This window comes from Thyridium curvatum, assembly GCF_004353045.1.
Source record: "Thyridium curvatum strain D216 chromosome Unknown NODE_119_length_83333_cov_84.680492, whole genome shotgun sequence".
In the NCBI taxonomy this organism is placed as follows: Eukaryota; Fungi; Ascomycota; class Sordariomycetes; order Thyridiales; family Thyridiaceae; genus Thyridium; species Thyridium curvatum.
Genome location: NW_022156874.1, coordinates 57,678 through 83,333, shown reverse-complemented (window position 1 = coordinate 83,333; position 25,656 = coordinate 57,678). Strand labels below are relative to the sequence as shown.

Below are 25,656 nucleotides of genomic sequence, written 5' to 3'. Positions count from 1 at the left end.
TGCATTTGCCCCCCCCCCCCCCCCCCCCCACGTTCATGTTACGTTGTTGACCCCGTCTGGGGTTGAAGATGAAGTCTCGGGCAGTCCGACTTCTGTTGTAGGGCTTGCAGGTAAATGCTCCAGTAAGAGCTACAAATGCTGAAAGACCCTGTTAGCGTCCTGCGAGATGTACTCGATTGACGTCATCTGCAGATTCTGTTCTCCGAGTGTGGTGTGTGCGGGAACAAAACACCAGCAGACCTGTGCCGTTCTAGCGAGGGATAAGCAGGGCGCCAGGGGCGTTCGGTCCTGGTTGGGCGGCTTGAGTGATGGTGGTCGGAGGGCCAAGAAGCCAAGCACTTCGATCTTTACCTCTTCCCTCGGCCAGATCTCTTGAGAAAAGCTTGTCCCGCTGTCCGTGGCTTGCGGGATCCTTGGCTTTCCGTCTTGGCTGCCCTGAGGCTCTCGCTACAGACTTGTCGCAAAGCCAACCGTGGAAAGACCAGACTTCAATTCACTTGGGCTGCGCTCACATTTCCAGCCCTTCCAGTGCAGCGGAGTTTCAATGGATGCCTCTTCAGAGCATACCCACGCGGCCACGCCCAACACGGCACTGGGAGGCGCCTGTTACACCCCATTAGTCAAGTGTCGGGCCTGCTGTGGCCCTCCAGCGGGCTTCTGCTTTGCCTCACCGACCCCGTTGAGGCAAACCTTCCCACAAATCCCACTCCTCCGGCAGCTTAACTCCCTCCACAGGCCCCAGTCTGACATGACATGACTGGCTACGCTGCACGCTATGCCTTCACTTGTATCCACCGTGGAGAGATCCCTGACGCACCCACGATCCACCCGGTGTCTACTTGTAGGTATTCTCTCGCTGCTTCCAACCTGCGGTGCGCTTTTGCTGAATGCCATGTCGTCGACAAGTCACATCCCACAAATAAGATTGCTCTGTGGCTTGCTCGCAAACACACCCACAGACACAAGAGTCCTTGACTAGCGTCGTGAAAGTATGGGCCAACATGGCGTCTTCTGGCAGGTACTCCTTGTCCCAATGTCCTTCGTCCCTGTTCCGGACCGTGGTTGGCAGAGGCACTAGGTAGGCTAGTCGCCCAGGATTCACTCCGCTGATGCGGGTGCAGAGTCTGCATCCGGAGTAGGTGTGTGTGCATGCGCGCGCAGTATCCTCGTATGTACTCGATGCGCGCCAAAGGACGGTACCAGGCTATCGCAATACCCCCATCCCCGGTTCCTCGGATCCTTGTCCCAAGTCGTGACCTCAGAGTGCCCCCGTAAGCTGGGACTCCAATCGTATTTACATATCTACTTACTCGAGCTCTCTCTTCCGTCCCTCCTACATCTCCGACTCAGGTGAATCCTCTCTTCGCCTGCTTGTTGTGTCCTCTTATTCATAGGACTGTTCCGATTCATCTTGCTCTCCTCCCTCGACGTGACCCTAGCGTTGCACTCGAGACCACACCCAGCGCCTTGTTTCGACTGTTATTTATCCTCCTGGGACGGCTACTCTCATCCTTCTCTCCCGACCTTCCATACTTCAGCTCCTCCATCATGGTTCTTCAAGACACGTCGCCTCCTCCCCCCGAGAAGAGCAGGGACTTTGCGACGGATAATGACACTGCCCAGGGTGCTGCCGTCCCGCGTGGGTGGTCGGCCTGGTTTGGCGGTCCTAACACCCAAATCGGGCCCCGGATCGCGCCCGTTCTGGGCCGGTCAGCCACGTCCGACTCCGACACGGACGACAGCAGCAGCGCCATTCTCGACAAACAGTTCGCCGACGAGGAGGGCCGCGCTATCCAATACCGGACTTGCAGCTGGCAAAAGGTACTTTGCACCCCGGCCATCATCGCACCAAAGCAAGCGAAATGCGCTCCGCCCGCTTATGGGTGTAGAATTGTATGAATGCTGATCTTAGTTGGTGCTCTAGACTGCCGGTCTGCTCTTCTCCGAGTATATCTGCTTGGTACGAATTCCCAAAGCATTTCCCCTACTACAGTCTGGCTCTGCTAGATGGCGCCTTTATGAGGGCATCTTGCGTGATCGCGAGTCGCATCTTGCGTGATCGCGAGTCGCGCTGCTAGGAATTGAGTCCATCTTATTGGCCAGAAGCCGGGACTGACGATCCATCTCTTAGGCCATTATGAGCTTCCCCTGGTCTTACAGCATTCTTGGACTAGTCCCTGGGTATGAGATCAGTCCCGTCTACACTAATTGATTATCTTCTAACTGTCGATAAAGTATCATCCTAACTATCGTTATCGCTGGCCTCGTGCTCTACACCTCTCTTGTGTTATGGGAGTTTTGTCTCAGGCATCCCGAAGTCCGCGATGTCTGTGATATTGGACAGGTTCTTTTCTGGAACAAGAGGTGGGCATGGTGGGCTACCGCTGTGATGTTCATCCTCAACAATACTGTACGTTGATCCCTGTCAATCCATCTTGAAGCTCATTTCGGCCAGCTGCTAACTTTCTCCAAGTTCATTCAGGTTAGTCGTACATGTCGCCCGGTCTCCAATCTTTCTCATTCGTTGCAACTCACACCATTCTAGGGTCTTCACGTTCTTGTCGGTGCCAAGTATCTCAACACCATGACAGCCACCGATGACGGAGTTGCTTGCCGGACTGTTAGCTACAGTGCCATTATGTTCGTAGTCTGCTGGCTCTGCTCCCTGCCCCGGACATTCAGCATGCTATCCAAGCTCGGTACCGCATCCGCATTCTTCACCTTCATCTCGGTCATTCTTGCTGCCATCTTCGCTGGTATTCAGGCACACCCTGCAGGCTACGATCCCCGCGACAGCTACACGACACCCGCTGGCAAGCACGCTGTTGGCGGCAACCCCATCGTCACCGCCGTCCCGGTTGCCGGCACTACCTTCGTCATGGGTCTGAGCGCTTTCCTTAATATCAGCTACACCTTCATCGGCCAGATCACCATCCCCAGCTTCATCGCGGAGATGAAAGAGCCCAGGTATGTAGTGTGTGCTAGTGCTCTCTGTTCAGAGCTTCGCGACTGACTAGATCATCAGGGACTTCCCCAAGGCTCTGTGGGCCTGCACTATTGCCGAGATCATCGTCTTCAGCCTTGTCGGCGCCATCGTGTATGCTTACACTGGCAACCAATACATGACCGCCCCGGCTTTCGGCTCCCTCGAGCCTCTGTACAAGAAGATCTCGTTCTCCTTCATGATCCCAACCCTCATCTTCCTGGGCGTCCTCTACGCCTCGGTCTCGGCGCGCTTCATCTTCTTCCGCATCTTTGAGAACTCGCGCCACAAGAATGACCATACCGTTGTCGGCTGGGCTACTTGGACTACCATCCTCCGTAAGTTCTCCTTGGATTTTTGAGCCTAGTTATGAACTAACGATAGCTAGTTGGCACTTGGATTCTCGCTTTCATCATCGCCGAGGTGATTCCCTTTTTCTCAGATCGTAAGTACAATATGTCAATGTCTTGATGCCTTGCTTGTCGCGGTACTAATATCATTTAGTTCTCTCCCTCATGTCCTCCCTCTTTGATAGCTTCTTCGGGTTCATCTTCTGGGGTGTCGCCTACTTCCGCATGCGAAAGGCGGACGGCGGAGTCGAGTTCATCCGGCAACACAGCCTCGTCGGCTACATGATGGCCGCTCTCAACATCGCCATCATCCTCACCGGCGTCTTCTTCCTCACTGTGGGCACATATGCCAGCGTCCAGTCCATCATCGACGAGTTCACATCCGGCAATGTCGGTGGCGTCTTCTCGTGTGCCAGCAACGGCTTGTGAGCGTTGCTTTGTCTCAGGGCCAAAAGTCGACACCACATACAAAGGACGATAAAAAGAAATGTGAACGAAGGAAGAATATTTGGATGGATTCTGGGAAGTGCCAAGTCACGAAAAGATACCCCAAACTTTGTATACGAGTAGCGAGGGGAAGACGGTGTCTTGCTCAGCATTTGGATTTCCTTTGCATTTTGTTTTGATTTCATCCCATCTCCCCTTGAACAGAGGCTATGGAATTGAGCAGCGAAAAATTATGGGCTGGGATTTGATCCGGCAAAAGCCTCCATTTCTGGAAAAGGCCAGCGGAGGCGGTGGACTTCAGGATATGAGCGGAGATCATGCTTCAAAGTGTCGACTATCACTTTTGTTTTGTGTGCTTTTTGCATCAAAGGCATGGCCATCGAGTTCGATGTGCCGCAGATAATGCCCTTTCAACAAGAAGAAAGCATTTGTTCACGGCTACAATGCCGCGGCGTACTTTCTATCGCCGCATTCACTGACTTCGAAAGCCCAGCGTCACGACGGCCATGACCCACCCCAGTAGACCAGAGTTCGCGGCCCACCAGCCCGTTCACATATCCGACATCCCAAGAAACTAACCTGTAGTACTCCTTCCCGCTTCGAGGCGATACATTACCTCCTATGATTGTCTCTCAACGATGCTTGAGGCCGAACACACAGTCTGCAATCCGAACCACCCAGACGCTGCTAACCTAGGATCACTCCTGATATGACTTAACTAAACACATGATCGCAGAAGCAACTTCCACCAAGACACATCTTGGCCAGCCTTCTTAGGTGAGACCTTTGGTGTCCATAATCATTTTGACACCGTTGAGAAAACAGGAGGAAATTATTCACATATACCAGTCTTCTCGATGACAATTCATAACACAATAACAAGGTCAAGACTGCCATGATATCCAAGTTTCGCTTGACCTATTCTCTGACTCGACAGTCCACCAGTTCACAAGATGGGAGCATCATGGGTTGCATGTGAAGGCAAGAGGTCACTTTCCTAGTAATGGTAGTCATCATAGAGATCTTGTTTCTTTGTTTATGGCCTTCACATGTATAACCCAAGCAAGTCGAAGCATGTCTTGTCCAGTCTGTTGTCTGGTTCAATAATAACTTGGTGCTCGTTCAACCTGTCTAGTCCAAGCCGAGGTACACTGTAAATTAAACACTATTGAAGAGACATAATGAACACAAGACCTGTGTTCCAGGGGGACCATGACTGGTCCCAGTGATACAGACACAACTGCTGTCGTGAATTGATCAACCACCCCAGTCTGTTGCATTCTTTGTTACCCAATCATGCTCCATCCAAACCATCTGAAGCCCAAGTATTACTGTCTGTGCAAGAATTAACTTAATGACATCACTTAGTGACAGATAGGCAGCCAAGTTAATGACTGCTACTCAAAAATCACTTAGTGACAGCTGGACGGGCCACCAAGTTAATGACCTCCCTTAAAGAATTAACTTGGTGACCGGTGGACCGAGCACCAAGTTGAGTACTTAAAAGACTGTCAGGGAAATATAAAAGGAAGCGGACCTCCCAAAGATCAGCCAAGTTTCTGTGAAGACTTTGATTCACACCAGGGACCAGAAAGAGCACACTTCTCCGAAAGAGAGCACATTTCTTTGAAGGATAGCACATTTCTTCGACAGCAGCTCAACATGGATCGACCTATGGATCGACTACCCCCAGAGGTCATATCCCTGATCTGCAGTCAACTATGCTTCCACTGCTGCTACCCAGATACGATGCCCAATGACGACGATACCGCGATCCAAAAGCGCAAGACAGCACTCGCGCGCTTCACCAGAACGTCGAGAAGAATCGAGATTATCGCGCGCCCCATCTTGTATCATTACTTCTCAGCGGGCTCCTATCCCGAAGGGCCGCGGTCTACTATTTTCGAAGGGTTTGTAGACACTCTGATCAGGCATCCACACCTGGCAGAGTATGTTCAGACTCTCCAGCTACAGTGTCCAGGCGTCCAGGTCCATGATAACCACCAACTGGACCATGGCAACCACCAACTGGACCATGGTAATTACCAGCTGAACCAGATCGATCAGCAGCAGTCAGAGCGGCTCAGAGATGAGCTCGGAATTACTTGGAAACTTGCTGACGTTCGTAACGGGCTGCTGCCAAGACTCGGCTATTATACGTATTCACATATATTGCGTCGCCGGTGGCTGGAAGAAATCTGCATCCTGCTCGCGCCCAACCTAGAGGCGCTGTACCTCAAGCGCTCCGCCGGCCTGACGTTCGCACAGCTGGCCGAATCGATTTCGAACCTCCGCGCCAGCGGACGGGAGCCCCGGGCGCTCAGCAAGCTGAGGACATTCATGCTGCATGAGGACTTCTACGATCCTGGAAGTTTCGAGGCCTACAGCGATTTCCTGCTCAACGTGCCGAGCCTCGAGACCTTCTACTACCTACCCGGACACACTGGACGTTCGCTTGGCGGCAACTCCCTGAGCCATCAGTCCAAGTTCGACCAAGTCTATGCCGGCCACACTCTCGGTGCCGTCAAGACGCTGATGCTGACAGCCCCGGTGGTGGGCTTCCTGCAACGCATCCTCCCGCTGTTCCCCAACCTGGAAGAACTCGGCATAAACTGGGCTCAACCCGAGATCGATTACCCGGCACTGGCTGCCCTGGCCAGCCCGACCAGGATCAAGACTCTGCGTACCTGCAGCCTAACCATGGGGTTCATGACCGCCTCTGGGCGCGTGACACGGCCATACGAGTACCGCCTGGGCCGAGACCGGTACGAGACCCTGCCGCCGGACGCGCTGACGGCCTTTGAGAACCTGGAGGACCTCACTCTGGACCAGGCCGCGTTCCACTACGGCGGCGCCGAAGACCCCCCTCCTCCACAGGGCGGAGCCACCGCCGCCCCAGCGAGCCAAGCCGACAAGACGGACAAGGACCAGCGCCTCGTGGACGTGCTGCCGAGCTCCCTCCGGCACCTGCGCGTCACCTGCGTGTACCGGACCATGCTCAACGACTTGGGGCAGCTGGCCGGCGTGCACCAGGAGCGCTTCCCTGCGCTGCGCACGGTTACACTCGGCTTTGTCGACGTGATGGAGGAGTATCGGAGGGAGGAGATCATGATCATGAGGGAGTGGGCTGCGGATCTGTTCGAGGACACCTCGGTGATCCTGTTCTTGGGTCCGGTGAGCTGGGGGAACGAAGATGAGTCGGGATCAGAGGAGCTATGAGTATTGTTGAGGATTGACGCAGCAATCAATGGGGGTGGAGGCAGTGGATGATCGCGAGGAAGGAAGCATGAAGCAAATTCGCTACATGTATCTCGATGACGGCGAGACATCACAAACAGGTATTGGGTAGAGTGTATCCGCAGATCAGGCTGTACTTTTAGATATCCGGAATAATCCAAATGAGAACAGACCATAAGTCATCGTCTTCACATTGCTAACAGCCTGCAAGACTTTGCTAAACGAACGTGAACAACAACAGTTGCCCCCCCTCACTCATCCCTTCCATTCCATTCCCTTCCCTCCCTTCAAAGCCCAGCCAGCTTCTCCCTCAAGATCTCCCCAATGACCTCCGCGTTCGGCCCCTCGACCCCCTTGGCCAGCACGTCCTCGCGCCGCACCACCACGATCCTAACGCCGCCGTCGGCCTCCCCCTCCCCCTCCTTCATCTTGTTCTTGCCGCCTTCTCCGAGGACGGCCTCGCTGACCTGCCTGATCTCCTCCTCGGGCAGGCCGCCGCCAAAGATGACGGCGCGGGGCACCCGGCGCTCGGCCTCGGGCGCCGCGGCGTTGGACCCCAGGCCCGAGGACGGCGGGGCCGAGGTGTCGCCGGCGACGAGCGCGGGCAGCTCCGAGAGCGCGGCCTGCAGGGTCAGGGTGATGTGGACGACTTTTTTCATCATGGTGTCAGCTCAGTTGTTCTTTGTCTGGGAACCTGAAGGAAGGCTGGGATGGGGTGGGGGGGGAAGGAGGGAGGGAGGGAGGGAGGGAGGGGAAGGACAAATTGAGAGAGGTGTTCTGTTCCAGACGTGGGCGGCGTGTGTGCAAGAGAGTATAGAGAGGCGCTCACCGTCGTAGTCTGGGAGGAGGGAGGCACGGACGGCCTGCGCGACCTCAGAGTTGTTGCCGTAGCTTGCGATGGGGATCGAGGCGGTCATATTTTCGGCTGGGTGGATGGATGCTGTGCTTGTTCTGGTGATGATATGTAGGTTGGCGGGTGATGTTTTACTTGTCTGTCTATCTCGACTTGTGGTAAGGGCTCTGGTGAAATTTGTTGTGACTTGATATCTGTAAATTCTCCCAAGGCAGGCTTCCAACCCTCACCCCTTTTATACACATTGCCCTTGACGTGACTATTTTAAGCACCCACGCCAGGCACCACTTACAAACACCAAAGCAGCATCACGAAACCCCTGTCGGTCACATTCTGACAGCTGGTCCAACATCCATCCCTCTCCCTCCCCAAGGTCCGCCCGGTCTAACTACTACTTACTACTTACTACCTTGCACAAAAACGGCATCAGGAGTCGGAGAAATAACAAGGTTCACAAGCTGCAAGGAGATGAAGTTGGGGTAACCCCGACACGACACCCACACTCCACGGGCACGACAAGAAAGAAACACCAAGCAGAACACAAGACCAGACAAACACCGAAGAAAATAGGGCATTAACACAATCCCCCTTTAAGTGTGGCCTCCTTTTTCGGCTTGTGCGTTGGTTGTGTATGTGTGTGTGTCGCCCCGCTGACGACGCTCTCCTTCCTTCCATCCCCTCCATCTCACATGACATTGTGGCATAACATCCTAAAGTGCCGGCTGAGAAACTCCCTGTGCAAACACCCCCAGCTTGACTCTCCCCGTCCGGGCCAATTGGGGTCATCTCTGGGTTGGGGGAGTTGGAGTCGCACCCCCCTGATGCTTCGGTCCCGAGCGACACCAAAAATGCACTGCCAACGCTTTCCCCGGTGCTTTAGCTCCTCCTTCATGCCAATGCCAATGCCGAAACGACCAGCGTCATGTCCGTTTGACAGGTGCTCCAGGCACAAGGGGACAAGAAACAGAAACGCGCGTTAGCCGTCTGACAAAGAGTCGTGGTCGACAGCGGTTAGTGCGCCGGCCTTCTCCAACAGACACGCCGTCAGTCGCATCATTCGTCGCATGTCGAAACAATGGGCACAAGGAAACATGTTTTTGTTTACAATCTTTTTTTTGTTTGCTATGATGCCAACAGTCTTGTGTAAGCAAAAAAAAACTTGTATCCTGCTTGCGTAGCTAGCTACCTAATATATCACACAAAGAAGCACAGAGAAAATGGGATCTCTGCTTGTATCTCTTCTCTTTTGAAGCCATCCGGTGTCAGAGACCATAAAGCTCATGACTCAATGTACTACCACAACCACTGCTCTCGGGATTAACCATCTCCGCAAAAGGACAAAAAGAGGTGTAAGAAAACGAGTTGAGGTGTTTCTCAGGTGGTTCAAACGACAAGACTCCGGTCCATATTCATTGCGCCGAAGGGGAAAACAAAAACGAAGAAGATGCTATCGTAAATGCAGAATTGCAAACCCAACATTTCCATGCCCCAGACTCAAAAGGAAGTTGGAGAACAGAGGCGACAGAAAGAAAGAATCCACCAACTCGTACACGCAAACTGTCCATCCGCAAGACCCAAAGGCTTGTTGTGTCCAAAGGGCTGTTCCAGCGAGTGAGCAAAATGAATCTCTAAATCGTGTATCGTGCCTTTGCTGTTCTTCCAATTCTCGGCAGTATCAAGACTTGTGTAATATGCAGTAATCCAACTGATGGCAAACATTGCCAAAGGTGTATCGATACGACAAAGGAAAATAAAAACAACCAGCTTGGGGGTATATGTAGCCAACACTCGCTCGATTAGACATTGGGTAGGTTACGCGGATCCATCATGTGGTCACGCGGCGCTTGGAACGGGCCTCTGTGAAGCCCGACCGGTTCGCTACCGGAGCGTGTTGAAATCATATTCCATCCCCATCGAACCCAACGGGTTGATGTCCGTATTGGTTCTCTGCAACGCCTGAAAGTCACCCACTGTCCGGAATTGCTGCTGCTGCATGGCAAATGTGTTGGCCCGTTGGGGTGGTTGCTGTCGCATCATCATATTCTTTCCATTCATGTTTTGGCCCATGGAATTCATGCCGTTGTTCATACCGCCCCCGGGACTAAAGACGCCGTGCATGGACTGTGACTGGTCCATGCTTTGCCCGCTCAGGGTCATATTCGGGGCCGGCGACAAGCTATGAGCCATGCTGTGTTGGATGGGAATGCTGATGCCAGGAGTCATGCTCTGCAGTGTCGTCATGGGACGATGTTGTTGATGCTGATGCTGGCTCTGGTGTTGTTGCTGCTGATTATTCATCCCGTCGGGTGTCTGACCCATGGGACTCATGACCATGTTTGACATGGGACTGAAGTCCGTCGTCGACAAGCCTTGGTTGAACTCCATGCCTGGAGATACTACGCCAGGGGGTGAGCTGACATACGACGAGCTCCGGTCAGTAGGAGGCGGGCCGCTCGTGAGGGTGTTGCCGGGTTCCGTCTTGAATTCGACAGGAAACTTGCTCTCGTACTCCTCGAAGCAGACCTGCTGCTGCATGCCGCTGGATTGGCCAAAAACATCGTCGAAAAGATCAATGTTGCATGCAGTAGTGGCGCTCTCCGGAGCGTTGGGCAGCATCGGGTTGACGAGCCCGGGAAGGATGTTATGAAGCTTGCTGAGAAGGAGGGGAGTGAAATGGTGCTGCTCGTTGCGGAGAAGAGCCACAATGTTCAAAAGCTGGCCGAGATGCTCACGAGGACCAATCTCAAAGGACACGCGCGAAGCGGGTTGCATGTTGAGATACTCCGTCAAGGACGATGTGACGTCCAGCAGCTTCTCAATCTAAACGAAATACTGAATCAGTACAGATCACCAAGAGGGTGGGAAAGGGATTGACTAACCAGTCCAACACCTAGTAGGCTCATGCCCTGGTTGGAAAAGGACGAGGCCATGGACAGGGCCTCGCGGGGCACATCTAGCGAGTACTGGAAGTTCATGTTGGGATCGCTACGGCCGTTAGCCATACCGATGCGCCAGGTGAAATCCTTCAGCCACTGCTGGTTGGTGTGGAGGTCGGCAAACTGCGAGTTGTTGTTGGCCAAGACAGGCACGACCTCTCCGAACTGCTTCTGGAGCGAGGCCAGCGAGTTGGAGCAGTCATTCATCGTCTTGTTCCAGAGGTTGACGAATGTGTCGTCAAAGGGACGGAACAGGTTGACCAGGGTGACAAAGTTGTGCAGCTGGTTCGCCTGGGGGTCGTTGGGGTCGTCCGTGATGGTCGGCGCGCTCAGCGTCGCCTGCAGAGTCAGGGGTCGACCACGCTGCAGGGCATATGCCCTCTCGGTCACAAACAACAGCCAGAAAAGGCGCTTTCTGCGGGATCCTTCGGCAGTGTCCCACTCGACGTACTTCTCCTCCTTGTTCATGCCCATCATGTGAGCCAAGGTGGTGGCTTCCCGCAGGTGGTACCACGCCTTGTCGTGCGACTGCAGGGTGTAGTAGTAAGCAAAGAGGAAATAACTGGTGCACATGGCGTTGTGCGAGGGCGAATCCAGGTAGTCATAGCCCTTGCGGCAGCGGAGAGTCTCCTCGAGAAGGAGCGTTGCGGGGACGAGGTTGGCACCAGGCATTGCGTTGTAGGGATCATTGTTCCCGGGCATCAGGCCGGGGATGCTCATGCCGGGCTGGAGCATCATGAAGGCGCAGAGCGAGGTGACCAGGCAATAAGTGTCGATGCTAGTGTCCATATACAGCGTCTGCTGCTCCAGGCGCTCGCGATGGAGGATGGGCATGATGGGATACATGTGGTTAAAAAAGAAGTCGCGGCATTCCTTGACGACGTCGGGCGTGAGCAAGCCGGGAGTGGGAGCCAGGGTAGGAGCGGTGGGCGGGCTAGCGACACCATTGAGCTGGTTCTGGACCTTGGCCGAGAGGCTCGTCTGACGCTGGTTTTCACGAAGTTCGCTGATGACCTTGGCCCGGGAGCCCTTGGGGCCTTTCTTTTGAGGAATGGCGAGGTAGGTGCAGCTCAGCTGGGCTGAGGAGCAATTGCGACACGGATTAATGCCGTCGCACTTGACCTTGCGACGATGGCAGGCGTCGCAGGCCCTCTTGACCGCCGTCGACGACATGGCGATGGCGCATTCAACGTCGAGGCGGAGGTGGTGAGTGTTTGCGAGTGTCGAGGTCCGATTGCCGTTCGAATGGCAATGGACGGAGCGGTATCAATCGAGATAATATCGTCCAGCGGTCAAAAAACCATTGACAGCGCCGGTATCGATAACTGATTTGAGTTCGCGGGGAATCTGGAGAGTGCAGCACGTTTCGCGGAGACTCCAGAGAGAAATGGGTGTAGCCCTGGTTTTAATCGGCCCGTTGAGGAGAGTCGGTATGCACGCGCGATGAACCCTTGGCCTGTAGAAGCGGGGGATCTGCCACAGCACCAGCAACGGAGGGCTGGATGCGTAAATGTCGAATTAGAGGCGGCTCAACAGGTTGTTCGACCAGCGATTAATCGAGGTCGAGGGAATGAGAGGCGATCGAAGGTGCAGAATTGCTGAACTGGTGATGGTCGAAAGGTTTGCAGGACGAGAGTTTTTGCGAGGAGCGAAGGGGTGGCTAGACAGGAAATGGGCCCCGTCCTCTCTGTTTGGCGTGGTGTGGCCTGGTCGGTCTTTGGTATGAATGGTGTGGTGAGTGGAGAGAAAAGGGGAGACTCGGGTGTGTGGGAAGGGAAGAAGGGGGGAGGAGAGGGAGATTTGATGGGGGACGAAGACGAGGCAGAGGCAGAAACAAGAGGGCCTGGGGAAGAACAAGAACACACACACAGTAATCACGGCAGACGAGCAGGCACAGGGCACCAGAACGGGACTGGAGGTGGTGTGGTGGGCGCTGGGCAAAGGCCGGGGATTGCTGGCGTTTGGCTCGAAAGGGCATAGGCAGAGCAGGGGAGGCGGCGGTGGGAGAGGGGGAAATGAAATGAAAAATGGTGTGGGTGCATCGCTCCAAACAAGGAAGGTCGACTAGCCTAACCCACAGCCCGGCTAGCGGGGAGTGACCAGACTGCCGCAGCTGATTTCGCCCGCAAGAACAGGTAACTAGCTACCTTTCGTACCACAGTTACGAAGCACTGACCTGACCTCTCCCCTCGTGCCTGCTCCAGTGCTCTCCCATCACGGCTGAAGTTGACCTTTCTTTCAATTTCAATTTCATGACCTGACCTTCCCTTCATGCGCGATGCTATCCCAAACCTTTTGGCTGCGAAACACAACAGTAGCATCGTTTGAACCGACCAGAGGGATACACAAGTCATGATGAAACCGGATCGAGTGCCTATTTAGTCGCTGACAGGTGACAGACGCGTAACAGCGACCCATGGCACCGGTGATAATGCAAACAAAAGCACAGGACACAGGAGAAGTCGTATCCCGGTTCAGCCACCCTCTCGTGCTTTCTTCTGTCGCAGTGTGCTGCCCGCCTGCTGAATTACTTCTTCATGCACTACCCGACATGTGCACCGTACCTTAGTCCGTACGTGCAACTGCCTGATACTTGCTTTGCCTGCAAACGCAAGGAATGCTGCGTCCGCTCGACCAAGCGCTCCTTCGCACCGTCGGCCAGCGAGCCCCAAAACAGACATGGAATCCGTCCTGCCGCTAGCCGGACGGGGAATGGGCGGAGCAGCGCCTTGCATCTCAGTCTGGCTCAGTCTGCCTCCGCGTCATTGGTTCCTGGCAGCATAAACCGGGGACAAACTCCACCCAGACACCCGATTAGGTTGGGGTCTAGAAAAAGAAGACTTGTCCTCTGTCAGCTCAAGTGCTGCAGATCCTACTTATGTCACCCATTAGTGACAACCACTGCCAGTGTTAGACCCAACAGGCGGTCGGAGTGCCCGGAAGCCCTAGAAAATCTTGCTGTTGACAGTGGAGAAGCAGGCGTCTTCACGGGTTGGACAGAGCCTCGGCCGCTGCGTTCGCCCACGGCATCGCGTTATTTGCCCTCGAGTCATTGCCTACTATCACGGTACAATGACGAGAAGCCTGGTTCTCTCACGGCGTGCTTTAGTTCCCTGGTTGCTGCTAAAACCATTGTTTGTTAGTGCCGGGCGCTGTCGCCGTCTCATGGCGTGCTGCTGCTGCTGCACATGCGGCAATCCGGCATCTGTCAGCGTCCCCTTCTGCGGCCTGCCTCATCACCACCGCCATTTCTCAGCTCTGACATCCCTTCAGCTTCTGCCAGGAATGGCACGCATGAGGCTGCTGACAGACAGACAGACAGACAGACAGACAGACAGATGTCCATCTATCGCATCAACTTTATTCGACTCTCATCTGTGTGCCATGCGTGTCCGCGCGCACGGCATAAAAAGGCGTGCAGTCAGCACCGCCCAACTGGTGATCTGCTCAGCTCGCCGATCCGTGCCTGTACCACCTGCACGTAACGTTGTCTTGGTCCCTGTTCGTATGTACGAAGCACTCCGGACATTGGTCGAGAACAAGCCACCCTTGACTGATCTGAGGCACACACGCCCAGGGAGCCAGGCAAAGCCAGGGACATTTCGTATGCGAAACATCCCCAATCCTGGGCCCTCGTCAGCAATCCCCGGCTTCAGGGTGGGCTTCCCCAGCCAATCATCTGGCTCCTCTGCCGTCAATAAACCGTTGCTTTTTGCATTGGACCATTCCGCACTACTTCCAACCTGTTCTAGCGCGCCCACCGAGACCTCTACACTAGGATGCTTCCGTGCTTCGGTCGGTGCGAGAGAGCTCGTCGCGCTCTGGTGTTGGGGCGTGCCAGTGGCCCTCAAGAGCGAGCCTCGAGCTCAGCTTGCTCGTTACGTTACCTGTTGCTTGCACAAGACTCTGACATATGTGCTTTTATATATCTGCCGTTCTCACCTGCGCAATCTCGTTCTGCAAGGCAGACATTATTTTTGGACGACACCGCCGCGGGTTGAGTGACTCGATCGATGCCGTGTCCAACAAGCCCGAGATCACTCACTCGCCTCAGCAAGCGAGTACAGCCACCCCGGACAGGTCTTGGGATCAAATCGGCACGGCAACTATTCTCCCTGCCCTCCTCGGGGGGCACGCCCAGCGCTGCAACAGTCGTACAGAGCAAGGCCCCTTTTCATGACAATTTTGTCGCCGGGCTATTTGCCTTTTCGAGCCCCAGGCGGACGGACCAATCCCTCCTGTGCAACTCGTTCGAAGATGACAGGAAAAGCAAGCGAGACCCTGCGTCCCGTCAACTCGCGGCCCGGCAGCTGTCATGGGCGAAATGCACACACTGCATGTCGACCGGTGCCGTGCCATCATCGGTATGCCAGGGCACCACCCAAACGCGAATTAAACTCCGCACCAACTCCGCCCCATCGCCAACCACCACCCCGACCTCGTTCCTTCCCCCAGACGACATGGGATGTCAACGCGGGGGAGAAGTGGATACGCTCGAGAGCATGCGTGTGGTCCTGCGAGACGAGTGTCAAGCAAGAGAGGACCGTTAACTGTGTGTGTCTCGAATAAGAGCTCCCCCTCATTCTGTGGCAGGCGAGCTAGCTAGGCAGGGCCAGGCTTCGGTCCGATAAGGCACGCGGCGTTTGGTGGTTCGAACCTCTGTGCTTTTGCTTGGGAGGAAGCTCTATCTGCCGTATCGCACGAGATCAGCCGCTGGGCGATTGCGAGTTGCTTGTCGAATCGAGTTAACGTCGATGGAGATGTCGAGCTATAGCGGCGGCCTTGGGTGCTTCTCCCCGTCTCGGCGGATTGAAGCGTCGACAAAAAAACAGGGTCTGAGCGAGCGACAAGGCTGGGCTCCGGAGCCCCGGCAGTGAGCGGGACTTTTTGCACAGCTCCACGTCTCGGGATCGGGAACGCTGCGCGATGTCACGGCGACATTAGGGGGGCATGGATGACAGGTGAGAGAGAGAGCACGCAACAGAGATCGAGGATCCACCGCCTTCTTCTACTACTGTGGCGTCGCACATGTCGAACTCTTTTTTTCGCTTCTCCTTTCCGAACCTGGAGGATCGCCCCGGGGTCGCGTCGTCAAAGCGAAATCGCAAGCGTGCCAGAAATCTCCGGCTGCCGAGCCTCAGTATCCTCTAAGGACCTTGCTCGCCACGTTCCTGCATGAGCGCCTGACAAAGGGCCGAGATGCATAGGCGCCACCTAGGCCCCAGATAGACCGTGCATAGTCCTCCGCCATCTCGGGGCTACTCGATGTCAGCTTGTCAAGGTAAGATGATCATGATGTTTCTTGTTTCCCACGCGCTCATGGGAAGATCGACACCGTCAGGTCGGAGGCGATATCAGAGGGGGCGTCCAGAAAACAACGCAGTCGCATTGGCGTGCGTGATGCACGCCATGGGATGCAAGGTACGGGGTAAGCTGAGCTGTCAAAAGCGTGATATCCGAGGTAGGTCCGTTTCGCTTCTTGGAGATCTTGATCGTCCTTTGGGCTTCTATGCAAATAGCGATATACCACCTTGTGGTTCTTAGTAAAAAAACAGAGATGATCATGACAATACTCATTATATAGTCGCTATTATATGCCGCTAGGGAGGTGTGATCAATGCCACGTCCAAGACCACATGCTACGCTTGTACATGCATGCATTCGTAGCCTCCCGGTATCCAAGCCAAGCTTATCCAAAGAAAGTAGCTGTAAACGCCGCAGGAGCTCCACATTACGAGATCCCATATGCAAAAAGAAGAAGAAAAAAAGATCCTCACGATCCAAAGCCAACATCCCTCCCTATACTTTGTACATCGACCACGCCTCTCCCCCCATCAAACTCCGCCACCGCCTCCGCCCATTGCCCCTGGCTACCCGCTCGCCCCCTTCTTCTTGGGCAGGTACCGCACCCAGGGCGCGCAGTTGCCCGCGTCCCCCTTCTCGCCGAGGTCCTGCGCGGGCACGAACTCGCCCGTCTGCAGGCTGCCCTTGACAAAGTAGACGTACCACACCTCGTGCAGCACGTCCCTCCGGCCGGAGCACCGCAGGACGACCCGCCCGCCGCTGAAGCGCTCGAGCGCGGCGCGCACGTCGGCGAGCGGGTAGCGCCTCGTGGCGTGGGGCGCGACGCCGGCGCGCTCGAGCGCCGTGTAGGTGTCGAGCGTGCGGAAGAGGGCCGCCGCGCGGGAGAAGTAGTCGACGGCCTCGGCGCCCGGCCTGTAATACGCGCTATCGCTGCCGTCGGTGTGGTCGCCGTCGTCGCCGGCGCCGTAGCACGACGGCGACAGCGTGTTGATGCACGTGCCGTGCTTGTTCCACTCGTGCGCCCAGAAGTGCGCGTTGGTCGAACCGGGCGCCGAGGGCCAGTAGCGGTGCATGAAGGACAGCAGGTCGTCCTGGCCGTGGGAGGCCAGCAGGGCCGGGATGTCGCTGTAGCGCGGGGACATGCCGCAGAAGGAGTCGTAGGTGCCGTCGCAGAGGTCTGGCCTGGTGCAGCCGCGGGACGGACGGGTTAGTCTTTCGGTGTCGTAAAATGTTGAGACCATAAGAAAGAAAGATTGGCAAGGGGGGTTCCTACCATAGCCCGTGGATCGTCCAGTCCTCCTCCGCGCCGGGCTGGTGCGCCTGGCTGTCCCAGAACTGCGTCAGGAGCAGGCGCCCGCCCGGGTGGACGAAGCAGCACGAGTCGCCGCTGGGGGGGGTGCTGTTGCGGCAGCTGGTCGGCCCGTCGATGGGGCACGAGGGCGCGGCGCTCAGCGGCTCGTAGTACGAGGGCGCGACGTGCTGCTGCTGCTGCTGCTGCTGCGTGCCACCGAGGAGGTGGGCGAGCGGGTTGGGAATGTTGTTGAAAGGGCCGGATAGCAGAGGCGACTGCGAGAGGAGGTTGCCTGCATAGGCGAGGATGGCGCGCAGCGTGGTCGGCTCCTGGGGCGCCATGGTCGGGACCGTTCGTAGGGTGGCGTAGTCTGTTCGTCCTATGTGTGCTTGTATAAGAGATAATTCACGGAGCCATCGTCGGCAAAGCGGTGGTCGATGGGCTCTTTTTGTTGCAAGGGCAGCAATCGTCGCATCGAGAAGTCGTCGTCGTCGAGGTTGGAGGGAGGCTTGTGACGGACGTCCCGCTTTTAGCCAAGCCCTCGGATAGCTTGCCCCACGTTTAGACATCATTGGTCTGGGGGCCTGGGGTACAACTCCTTCACGTGGTATCAGCTTGGATCTTTGGACATGACATGTGCGACAATTCGAGAATTGAAGTGCCATCTGAACAAGCTTACTTCTTCTGAGGCGTTGACTCTATTGTTTGTCATGTTGGCCTTCTATTCTTGAGGGATAGTCTTCATCCTTGCACATTTGCTATATTGTGGGAATTTCATCTTGTCCTCCATTAATTCCTTGTTGTTGTCATTGAGAATTAAGTTGATTCTACAGGTTATATTTATATTATTTCTATGCAGTTGTGCTCGCAGCATCTATATAATATGGAGATGAACCCTTGACATATCATGCCTCGTTGTGTGTCCGCATCCCAAGTTGCATTCCGCGCAGCATCTCATACAGAGCATAAGCTCCTGGATCAGGTAACCTCTGGTGCTGATCCTCACTCACGTATGTGGCCCGACCCAGCTTCGGTTTAAGGTCTCTTGACCCTTCCGCTTTCTCCTCGGCGACCTTCACCGCAGCCGAGAAATCCTGGCTCTGGGCAAACGACTGTACGAACGGAAGCAGCACGTCCATGACTGTCCTGTCGCCTTCCCTGGCGCTGGTGTAGGCCTTGAGGCTTTCTGCTGCCGAGACGAGTGCGCCCGAATATAGCTCGGCCGACATGCCATCCTTGCTTTTGGCCGCCTGGAGTTCGCTGGCGAAGCTGCTCAGGAATATGCCGAAGATGGCGCCCAGCGTGCCGCCCATATCGTCGACGGCGTCGATGATGGAGAAGAGTGCCTTGAATACAGATCCCTCCTCTGCGATCTTGGACCTGTCTAGGAGGGCAACGATCGCCTCGCCAACCCCCTTGACGGCTTCTCCGCAGTCACCGTCGCCCATGACCATGTCCCACTCTGTGAGTCTGGGCTCGGCAGCGATGGCTGTTTCACATCCCCGACGGAGTACGGCATCAAGAAGTTTCGGGTCAACTAGGAAGACCAATTAGCAACTACAATATGAGAATTCTGGTAGTGTTGAAGGCTTACTGCGGATGTCGTTCTCGGCTGCAATGGCCTTCGTTATGTCGTTCGCATTGGTAACAATTTTCTGGTCGACCGAATCGTCCTGCGACACTGCCGGCTGGTAGTTATTAGGCCAGTGAGGTGCGGAGGTGTGTGAGTCTAGATATCCCAGCAGGTCCGTGGTCTGCAGCCCAGCATCTCTGGCAGCTTGAGTCAAGTTTGATAGTGAGATTGAGAAACCTGGGCCGTTGAGTGATGTCTCGAACGTGCCGCAGAAGATCCGGACCGGCTTGATATTCCACGTTTTCTCTGAATGAGGCGTGAGTCACAGTATTGCATCCTGTGCTTGGATTGAGTCTGTCTCGTACCTAATTGTATCAGAACTTCATCTGACAGAGCACCGAGCTCAAGGAGGGAGAGACCGCCGTAGTTGTTAATGAGCAGAACGACCTCGTCATCTTTGTTGAACTGTACAAACGCCCTCTCCTTATCAGACTGGTCGCACAGAAGCTTCAAACAGTGGCTGATTATGTCTTCCACGGAGGGGAAAGGAGACAGCTTTTGAACACCCTGAAAGATTGTCAGCACGGGTTGATGGGATTATTAAACAAGTCGTGCAACCTACGGGCTCATTGTGTATGCCGGCACCGATGACACAAACATCCTTGCCGATGTGCTCGTGATTCCTCCTCCCGGGAACGTGGCAGTGGTCTAACGCTGATCCGATAGATACGAGGCTATCGTTGACAGCTTTGCCAATCTTTACACACTCATCGAACGAAGAGCCTGCCGTAGCAGCAGCGCCGATGATTTTCAGAGCTTCGATGGTCAGTTTCATCTATTAGAGAAACGGGACGCAAGGCTCCACTTACTGATGACATGGCCCGGCATGCCCCTGCGTCCGACACGGATCTCGCTCCGCGGGATGGAGACGTCGTCCGTCGCAGGGAGCACTACGACGTTCTTGCACAGGCCCAAGGCTTTCGCCCTCTCGGCCGCCAGGCCAAAGTGCAGCTTATCCCCGGTATAGTTGGTGATGAGCAGAATGGTGCCCTCCGTCGAGGGACAGGACTTGACCGCCGTGAGGACCTGCTTCATGCTGGGAGAGGCAAATATGTCGCCGCACGCGACGCCGTCGAGGAAGCCATGGCCGACGTATCCCGCCCAGGCAGGCTCGTGGCCGGAGCCACCGCCGCTGATGAGGGTGACCTTGGATGAGCGGTGATGTTTGTGATAGACTACCCGTTCGCTTTCGACGAGAGCTAAATGCGTGTTGGCCCGGACCAGAGCACGGAGTGCCCGGGGCACCAGCTGGTTCGCTGCAGTCTCTGGGAAATAGTGCTTGTCAGACATACTTGGCGAGGTGCAGAAGGACCCAGAGCGAGGGTATCGTACGAGGTTTCTGCTTTGGGGTATGGCCTCGCTATATCGTATCTGGGCATGGGAAACGGACAGCTATGTAGACGGGGGGAAAGCCCACGACGAAGCCCAGAAGGTTCAGTTTACCGGAAATGGCCATTGCGGCCTCCGCCGGTCAAGAATCTTCGTCGCCTGTAAGGAAGCACGCATCGACGTCGCGCGCCAGGTACCCGAAACCCGGAGACGCTGCTCACTGCCGGTCCCAGCTAAGCGATTAAGCGAACGATCTCCTCGAGGGAAGCGAGGTGGCTGCATGCCGCGTCTCGGGGTGCCCTGGTTTCTACGCAGTTAATATGACGATGCAAACGCTAGTGAGGGTGTGGGGGAAGCCACTTCGGCCCACCAAAATGGTGAGACTCTTTCTGCCAGCCTGACCATTTCTCCCCAGATTGCTTCCCCCATCCCCGTCACGCGCGTGGCATCCATGTTTTGTTTGATGATTCAAACCCCCATGATCATCTACCAGTTCTATCGATTCCATCGAGTGTCCCGTTCCGGGGCCTGCTGCGTCGATTGAATGCGCTGAGCGATGGATGGCGGTGCCGTCCCCGACACCGGGTCCGGCCAGGCGCACGCTGCACCCGTCGCGAAGAAGCCAAGGAAGAGCCGCAGCCGCGGGCTCAGGACTCGGAATGGATGGTACGCTGGCACCACAGATCCTCCCCTCTGTGCATCGCGAGGAGACACCTTAGGGCACCCAGCTGACATGGCATGCGTGAGCTAGCCTGACTTGCAGGAAGCGGCACAAGAAGTGCGACGAGCAGGGTAAGCATCTCCCGGCTCTGGATGCATGCACTTGATGTGCTGACCGGGGCGCAGCACCGATCTGCGGCCCGTGCCAGTTTGGAAGCCGTACCTGCGTCTATGCGCCTGACCAGCCCTCCTCACATCAGGTCCGCACCGAGACGGCGGTGCGTCTGCCGCCCATCTCTAGCGTGACCCAGCCGCACGAGGGCCGCTCTCCCTTGCCCATCGCCGAGACCTCGTTCCTCGGCGACCCGCTGTCACCCGATCGTTTCACCACCGACACTGTCCCGGCCCCGCCTGGAGAGCAGCTCCGGCAGCGGCAGAGCGCCGAGACCCACCCGGCCCCGAGCTTCCTCCTCGACCCGGTCGGCGCCGTCGGCCCGGTCGCGCACTTCCCACATGTCGCCGCCGAGAGCCAGGCTTCGACTTTCGGTTACTCGCCGGACACCGGCTCCATAACGTCGGACCAGCTGTCTACCAACCGGGCGTCTACCAAGTGGCTCGATCTGCTCGCGCAGGATGCGGCACTGGCTGACACGACGTTCTCTCTTGCACCCACCCCTCACCCCCGTCACAGCCCCGAACGAGAACTAGGCGATGGTGTCGATCGCACGCGTGCAGCCCTAGAAGGCTCTAGTGAAGCACTGAGGTCCCAGTACGCCTGGCAGGAAGCTCAGGACATTGTGCTACTCCCGCATGAACGGACGCTATTTCACAGCTTTGTCGACAAGGCGGCGTCATGGGTAAGATCTTCTGTAAGGTTTACAGATCGAGGTGGCTGACGGGGAGAATAGCTGGATATCTTGGATCGAGAAAGACACTTTGCAACTTATGTGATACGACTAGCGGTATGGTGCCATTGTTCATTACTCCGGGCAAGATTCGCTATCGCTGACATTCCATGGCAGCTACGGAACCTGGGCTTGATGAAAGCCATCCTCGCTGTCAGCGCCCGACACGCAGCCGCCCAGGAAGATGTCGACAGCGGAGATCTGCCACGAAGGGACTCGTCGAAGGGAAACCTTGCGATACAGTACTACTACGAGACATTGCATTACCTGCAGACTGCTCTGCAGTACTCGTCCTACACCTTCTCCGAGGAGATCCTCGCAACAGCCATCATCATCTCAACCTATGAGATGCTGGACGAATCTGCCTCCAACTGGAGACGTCACCTCAAGGGCGTCTTCTGGATCCAGCGCAGTCAAGATGTCAACGGAGCTAGCGGTGGCCTCCGCCAGGCCGTATGGTGGGCTTGGCTGCGACAGGATATCTGGGCTGCCCTGCGTGAGAAGAGGAGGTGCTTCAGTTTCTGGGCCCCTGTCAAGGATTTCCCTGAGCTGCAACAACACGAAATCGCGTGTTACTCGGTCTACCTCCTCAGCCAGGCTGTGAACTTTGCGGCGATGGCGCAGGCGGACCAGGACCAGGAGCGAATGCGTGACAACGGAGGACGCCTGACGGACGACCAACTACGAAGGAAGGGTGACGAACTACTTGCGATGTTTGATAGGTGGGAGTCTTGTCTTGGGCCGCAGTTTAGGCCTTTGCCAGCCCCAGAGCTCGCGTCCACCAACGTCGAACAGGCCCGCTTCCAGCCAATCTGGATACACCCGCCAGACTTCGCAATCGCAACCATGATCTATAGCTTCGCCAAGATTCTAGTCACCCTTCTGCGGCCTGCTGATCCTGGATTCGGTCGATATGCGAAGATGCGGGTATGGTATCACAGGAATGCTTTGATATTGGACTGGTCAGCTGACAGAGCACGCAGAAAACCCTTTCGGCTGCCGTAGACACAATATGCGGGATCACGATCACGCTGAGGGAGCCAGGCTCGCAGGTCATAGCTGCACGTTGCCTGTTCGGAGGTAAATTGTTTCACTTGTTCTATTATATATTATCTGAAGGAATGCTAATACACATGGCTTGTGCAGCCGGGCTTTGCGTCCAAGATCAAACAGAACGCGATGCCATCTTGTCATTGATGAACACATGTGAAAAGCGCAGTGGCTGGCCCATGGCGAGCATACGCAATGATCTATATAGCGAATGGAGGATCATCGACGGCGAGGACTCGTTGTGATGCCCGATGCCTCTCTTCTTCCCCTCGGCCTGCATGTGCTGGGAAGCTGATTTTCTATTGTCTCCATAGCGATGGCAATTGTGGTTGTACACATATCTGGTATTACGAATTATGAACTCTGCGCTGCTTTTGCCGCGGATTTGTTTTCGTACTCGTGGATGGCCCTGACCTTTTCTGCAGAGGCCGAAGTCTGTGCCGCGTTAGTATCCTCCGTTACGCACCAGCTAGGGACTTGCCAATGCTGTTCATGGCCAGTGAACTTACAGGGTCGAATTCATAGCCCAGCCACTCCTTCACCAACCTCCGCGCCAGCTCGACGCCGACAACGCGCTGGCCCAGGCAGAGGACCTGAGCGTCGTTGCTCTTGATCGCCCTCTCCACGCTGAAGCTGTCGTGCGCGGTCACGGCGCGGATGCCGGGGACCTTGTTGGCGCTGATCGCGACGCCGAGCCCGGTGCCGCAGATCAGGATCGCGCGGTCGGCCTCCCCCCTCGCGACGAGCTCGGCCGCGGCGATGGCCAGGTGCGGGTAGGGCGTCTTGTCGCTCGCCGAGGCCGGGCCGACGTCGACGACTTTGGCGACCCGCGGGTCCGCGCCCAGGTCCTTGATGATGGTGGCCTTGTAGTCGAAGCCGGCGTCGTCGCCGCCGATGGCGATGCGGTAGGTCTTTTCTGCGCCGACGGAGCCCATCTGTCCGGAAAGTATGTGATGTGTGATGTGTGAGGCGAGTGGTGGGTATGGAGTCAGGGCCGATAATTAGCAGGCTGTCAGGTTGGAGTGAGTGATATGTATTTTACGGATTATGAGCTGAGATCAAACCGGGACTTTCCATCTTTGACAGGCTTTACGCCCTGCAGACCGATGCCGACGCACATGCAATGGATGTGGTGTCGCTGGGTCTATCCAGTGCGGCTCGGGGCTTGCTGGGATGGAGTCTCGCGCGGTTAGGGGCAATGCCCCGTGCCGGGCCTGGCAGGACACCCTCCCCGCGTCGAGGCATTGCACGCATAACCTGCCCCGGAAACAATCCATGTTCGGTCACCAGACGATCGTACGACCCCCGGGAGAACCCCGGTCTGGCTGGTGGGGAGGTGATCGTCGTTGACGGCAATAGGTCCGTCGCCTTTTCCACGAGTTTGCTCCGGAGGTCGAAATGCGCTGCCGACTCCTTGGAAAGTACCCGGGGACTCCCCCTCTCCATCAGGCGAGCCGGATCGATTTCGTAGACTCGGCATTAGATGCTGACCGGCCGCACAACCATTGCTTCACACATCACCACTCATCCTGGTAGTGACTATCAGACAGACGACACGATGACCTGGCAACAAGAGAACAAGACGTATCAGATCCTCAAGGCGGCCGAGGAAGGCAAATATGGCGTGGTCGCTGCTATTGCGTAGGTCCTCACCATCAGTGACTGTCTCAAACGGTCCTTGAACTCATGCGGATACGCAGATACAATATTGAGCATGTAGTCGCCTTCATCCGCTCCGCCGAGAAGAAGCGCTCGCCCTTCATCATCCAGTTCTTCCCCTGGGCCATCACCGCGACCGACGGCCTGCTCGTGCACGCCGCGGCGCACGCCGCCCGCAACGCCTCCGTCCCCGTCGCGATCCACCTCGACCACGCGCAGGACGAGGCGATGATCCGGATGGCGGCCGACAGGCTGCCCTTCGACTCCATCATGGTCGACATGTCGCACTACGAGATGGCGGAGAACCTGGCCAAGACGCGCGAGCTGGTCGAGTACTGCCACGCGCGCCGGGTCACGACCGAGGCCGAGCCGGGCCGCATCGAGGGCGGCGAGGACGGCATCGCCGACACGGCCGACCTGGAGGGCGCCCTGACGACGCCCGAGCAGGTCGAGGACTTTGTCGCCACGGGCATCGACTTCCTCGCCCCGGCCTTTGGCAACGTCCACGGCGAGTACGGCGCCCGGGGCCCCGTGCTCGAGTACGACAGGCTGGAGCGCATCGCAAGGGAGGTCGCCGGCCGCGTGCGGGTGGTGCTGCACGGGACCAACGACTTCCCCGAGGACGTGATGAAGAGGTGCATCGCGCACGGCGTGAGCAAGGTCAACGTCAACAAGCTCGTGCTGGATGACTACCTCGTGTTCCAGAAGGAGAAGGCGCCCAAGCTGCCCCTGACGACCGCCCTGGAGCAGGGTATCGAGGAGACGCAGAGGTTAGTGGAGTGGCAGATGGATGTCTGTGGCTCGACTGGCAAGGCGTGATCCAACCATATAGAATAATAGAATGATTTACGGAAGGGCTCCTTTAACAGTACTGCATGATGGCGACGGATCATTGTCTTGGCTATGAGGTGCGTCCGCATAGTGATTGAGGGGGTCGAAACATTCCTGTGGCGTACAGCTGGTGTGGCTAGGAGATTATCATATCTGGGCCAGTTTAGACCTTTTCTCGTGCAGGCTTC

General features: G+C 56.2%; 7 protein-coding genes across 7 annotated transcripts; 3 read left to right on the top strand and 4 right to left on the bottom strand.

The window, feature by feature from the left end:
* Positions 1 to 1,548: 1,548 nt before the first annotated feature.
* On the top strand, positions 1,549 to 3,762 carry E0L32_011811 (uncharacterized protein; the record flags this gene model as incomplete). The annotated part of the gene is made up of 9 exons (XM_031134582.1): positions 1,549 to 1,821; positions 1,925 to 1,960; positions 2,132 to 2,181; positions 2,236 to 2,410; positions 2,474 to 2,482; positions 2,546 to 2,967; positions 3,026 to 3,321; positions 3,372 to 3,428; positions 3,488 to 3,762. 9 exons carry the CDS (start codon positions 1,549 to 1,551, stop codon positions 3,760 to 3,762), a joined length of 1,593 nt encoding a protein of 530 aa, XP_031000024.1.
* A 1,680-nt stretch (positions 3,763 to 5,442) lies between these two features.
* On the top strand, positions 5,443 to 6,999 carry E0L32_011810 (uncharacterized protein; the record flags this gene model as incomplete). Its single annotated transcript, XM_031134581.1, has 1 exon — positions 5,443 to 6,999. One exon carries the CDS (start codon positions 5,443 to 5,445, stop codon positions 6,997 to 6,999), a length of 1,557 nt encoding a protein of 518 aa, XP_031000023.1.
* Positions 7,000 to 7,304: 305 nt separating this feature from the next.
* On the bottom strand, positions 7,305 to 7,934 carry E0L32_011809 (uncharacterized protein; the record flags this gene model as incomplete). Its single annotated transcript, XM_031134579.1, has 2 exons — positions 7,305 to 7,666; positions 7,847 to 7,934. 2 exons carry the CDS (start codon positions 7,932 to 7,934, stop codon positions 7,305 to 7,307), a joined length of 450 nt encoding a protein of 149 aa, XP_031000022.1.
* A 1,814-nt stretch (positions 7,935 to 9,748) lies between these two features.
* E0L32_011808 (uncharacterized protein) lies at positions 9,749 to 11,979 on the bottom strand (the record flags this gene model as incomplete). The annotated part of the gene is made up of 2 exons (XM_031134578.1): positions 9,749 to 10,690; positions 10,750 to 11,979. The coding sequence occupies 2 exons, from the start codon at positions 11,977 to 11,979 to the stop codon at positions 9,749 to 9,751; spliced, it is 2,172 nt and encodes a 723-aa protein (XP_031000021.1).
* Positions 11,980 to 16,676: 4,697 nt separating this feature from the next.
* E0L32_011807 (uncharacterized protein) lies at positions 16,677 to 17,742 on the bottom strand (the record flags this gene model as incomplete). Its single annotated transcript, XM_031134577.1, has 2 exons — positions 16,677 to 17,292; positions 17,384 to 17,742. 2 exons carry the CDS (start codon positions 17,740 to 17,742, stop codon positions 16,677 to 16,679), a joined length of 975 nt encoding a protein of 324 aa, XP_031000020.1.
* A 564-nt stretch (positions 17,743 to 18,306) lies between these two features.
* Positions 18,307 to 20,324, bottom strand: E0L32_011806 (uncharacterized protein; the record flags this gene model as incomplete). The annotated part of the gene is made up of 5 exons (XM_031134576.1): positions 18,307 to 18,938; positions 18,996 to 19,280; positions 19,340 to 19,541; positions 19,597 to 19,790; positions 19,844 to 20,324. 5 exons carry the CDS (start codon positions 20,322 to 20,324, stop codon positions 18,307 to 18,309), a joined length of 1,794 nt encoding a protein of 597 aa, XP_031000019.1.
* Positions 20,325 to 20,919: 595 nt separating this feature from the next.
* Positions 20,920 to 25,456, top strand: E0L32_011805 (uncharacterized protein; the record flags this gene model as incomplete). The annotated part of the gene is made up of 11 exons (XM_031134575.1): positions 20,920 to 21,029; positions 21,127 to 21,155; positions 21,210 to 21,880; positions 21,932 to 21,985; positions 22,046 to 22,855; positions 22,912 to 23,008; positions 23,293 to 23,422; positions 23,490 to 23,924; positions 24,065 to 24,337; positions 24,515 to 24,619; positions 24,679 to 25,456. 11 exons carry the CDS (start codon positions 20,920 to 20,922, stop codon positions 25,454 to 25,456), a joined length of 3,492 nt encoding a protein of 1,163 aa, XP_031000018.1.
* Between the last annotated feature and the right edge of the window lie 200 nt (positions 25,457 to 25,656).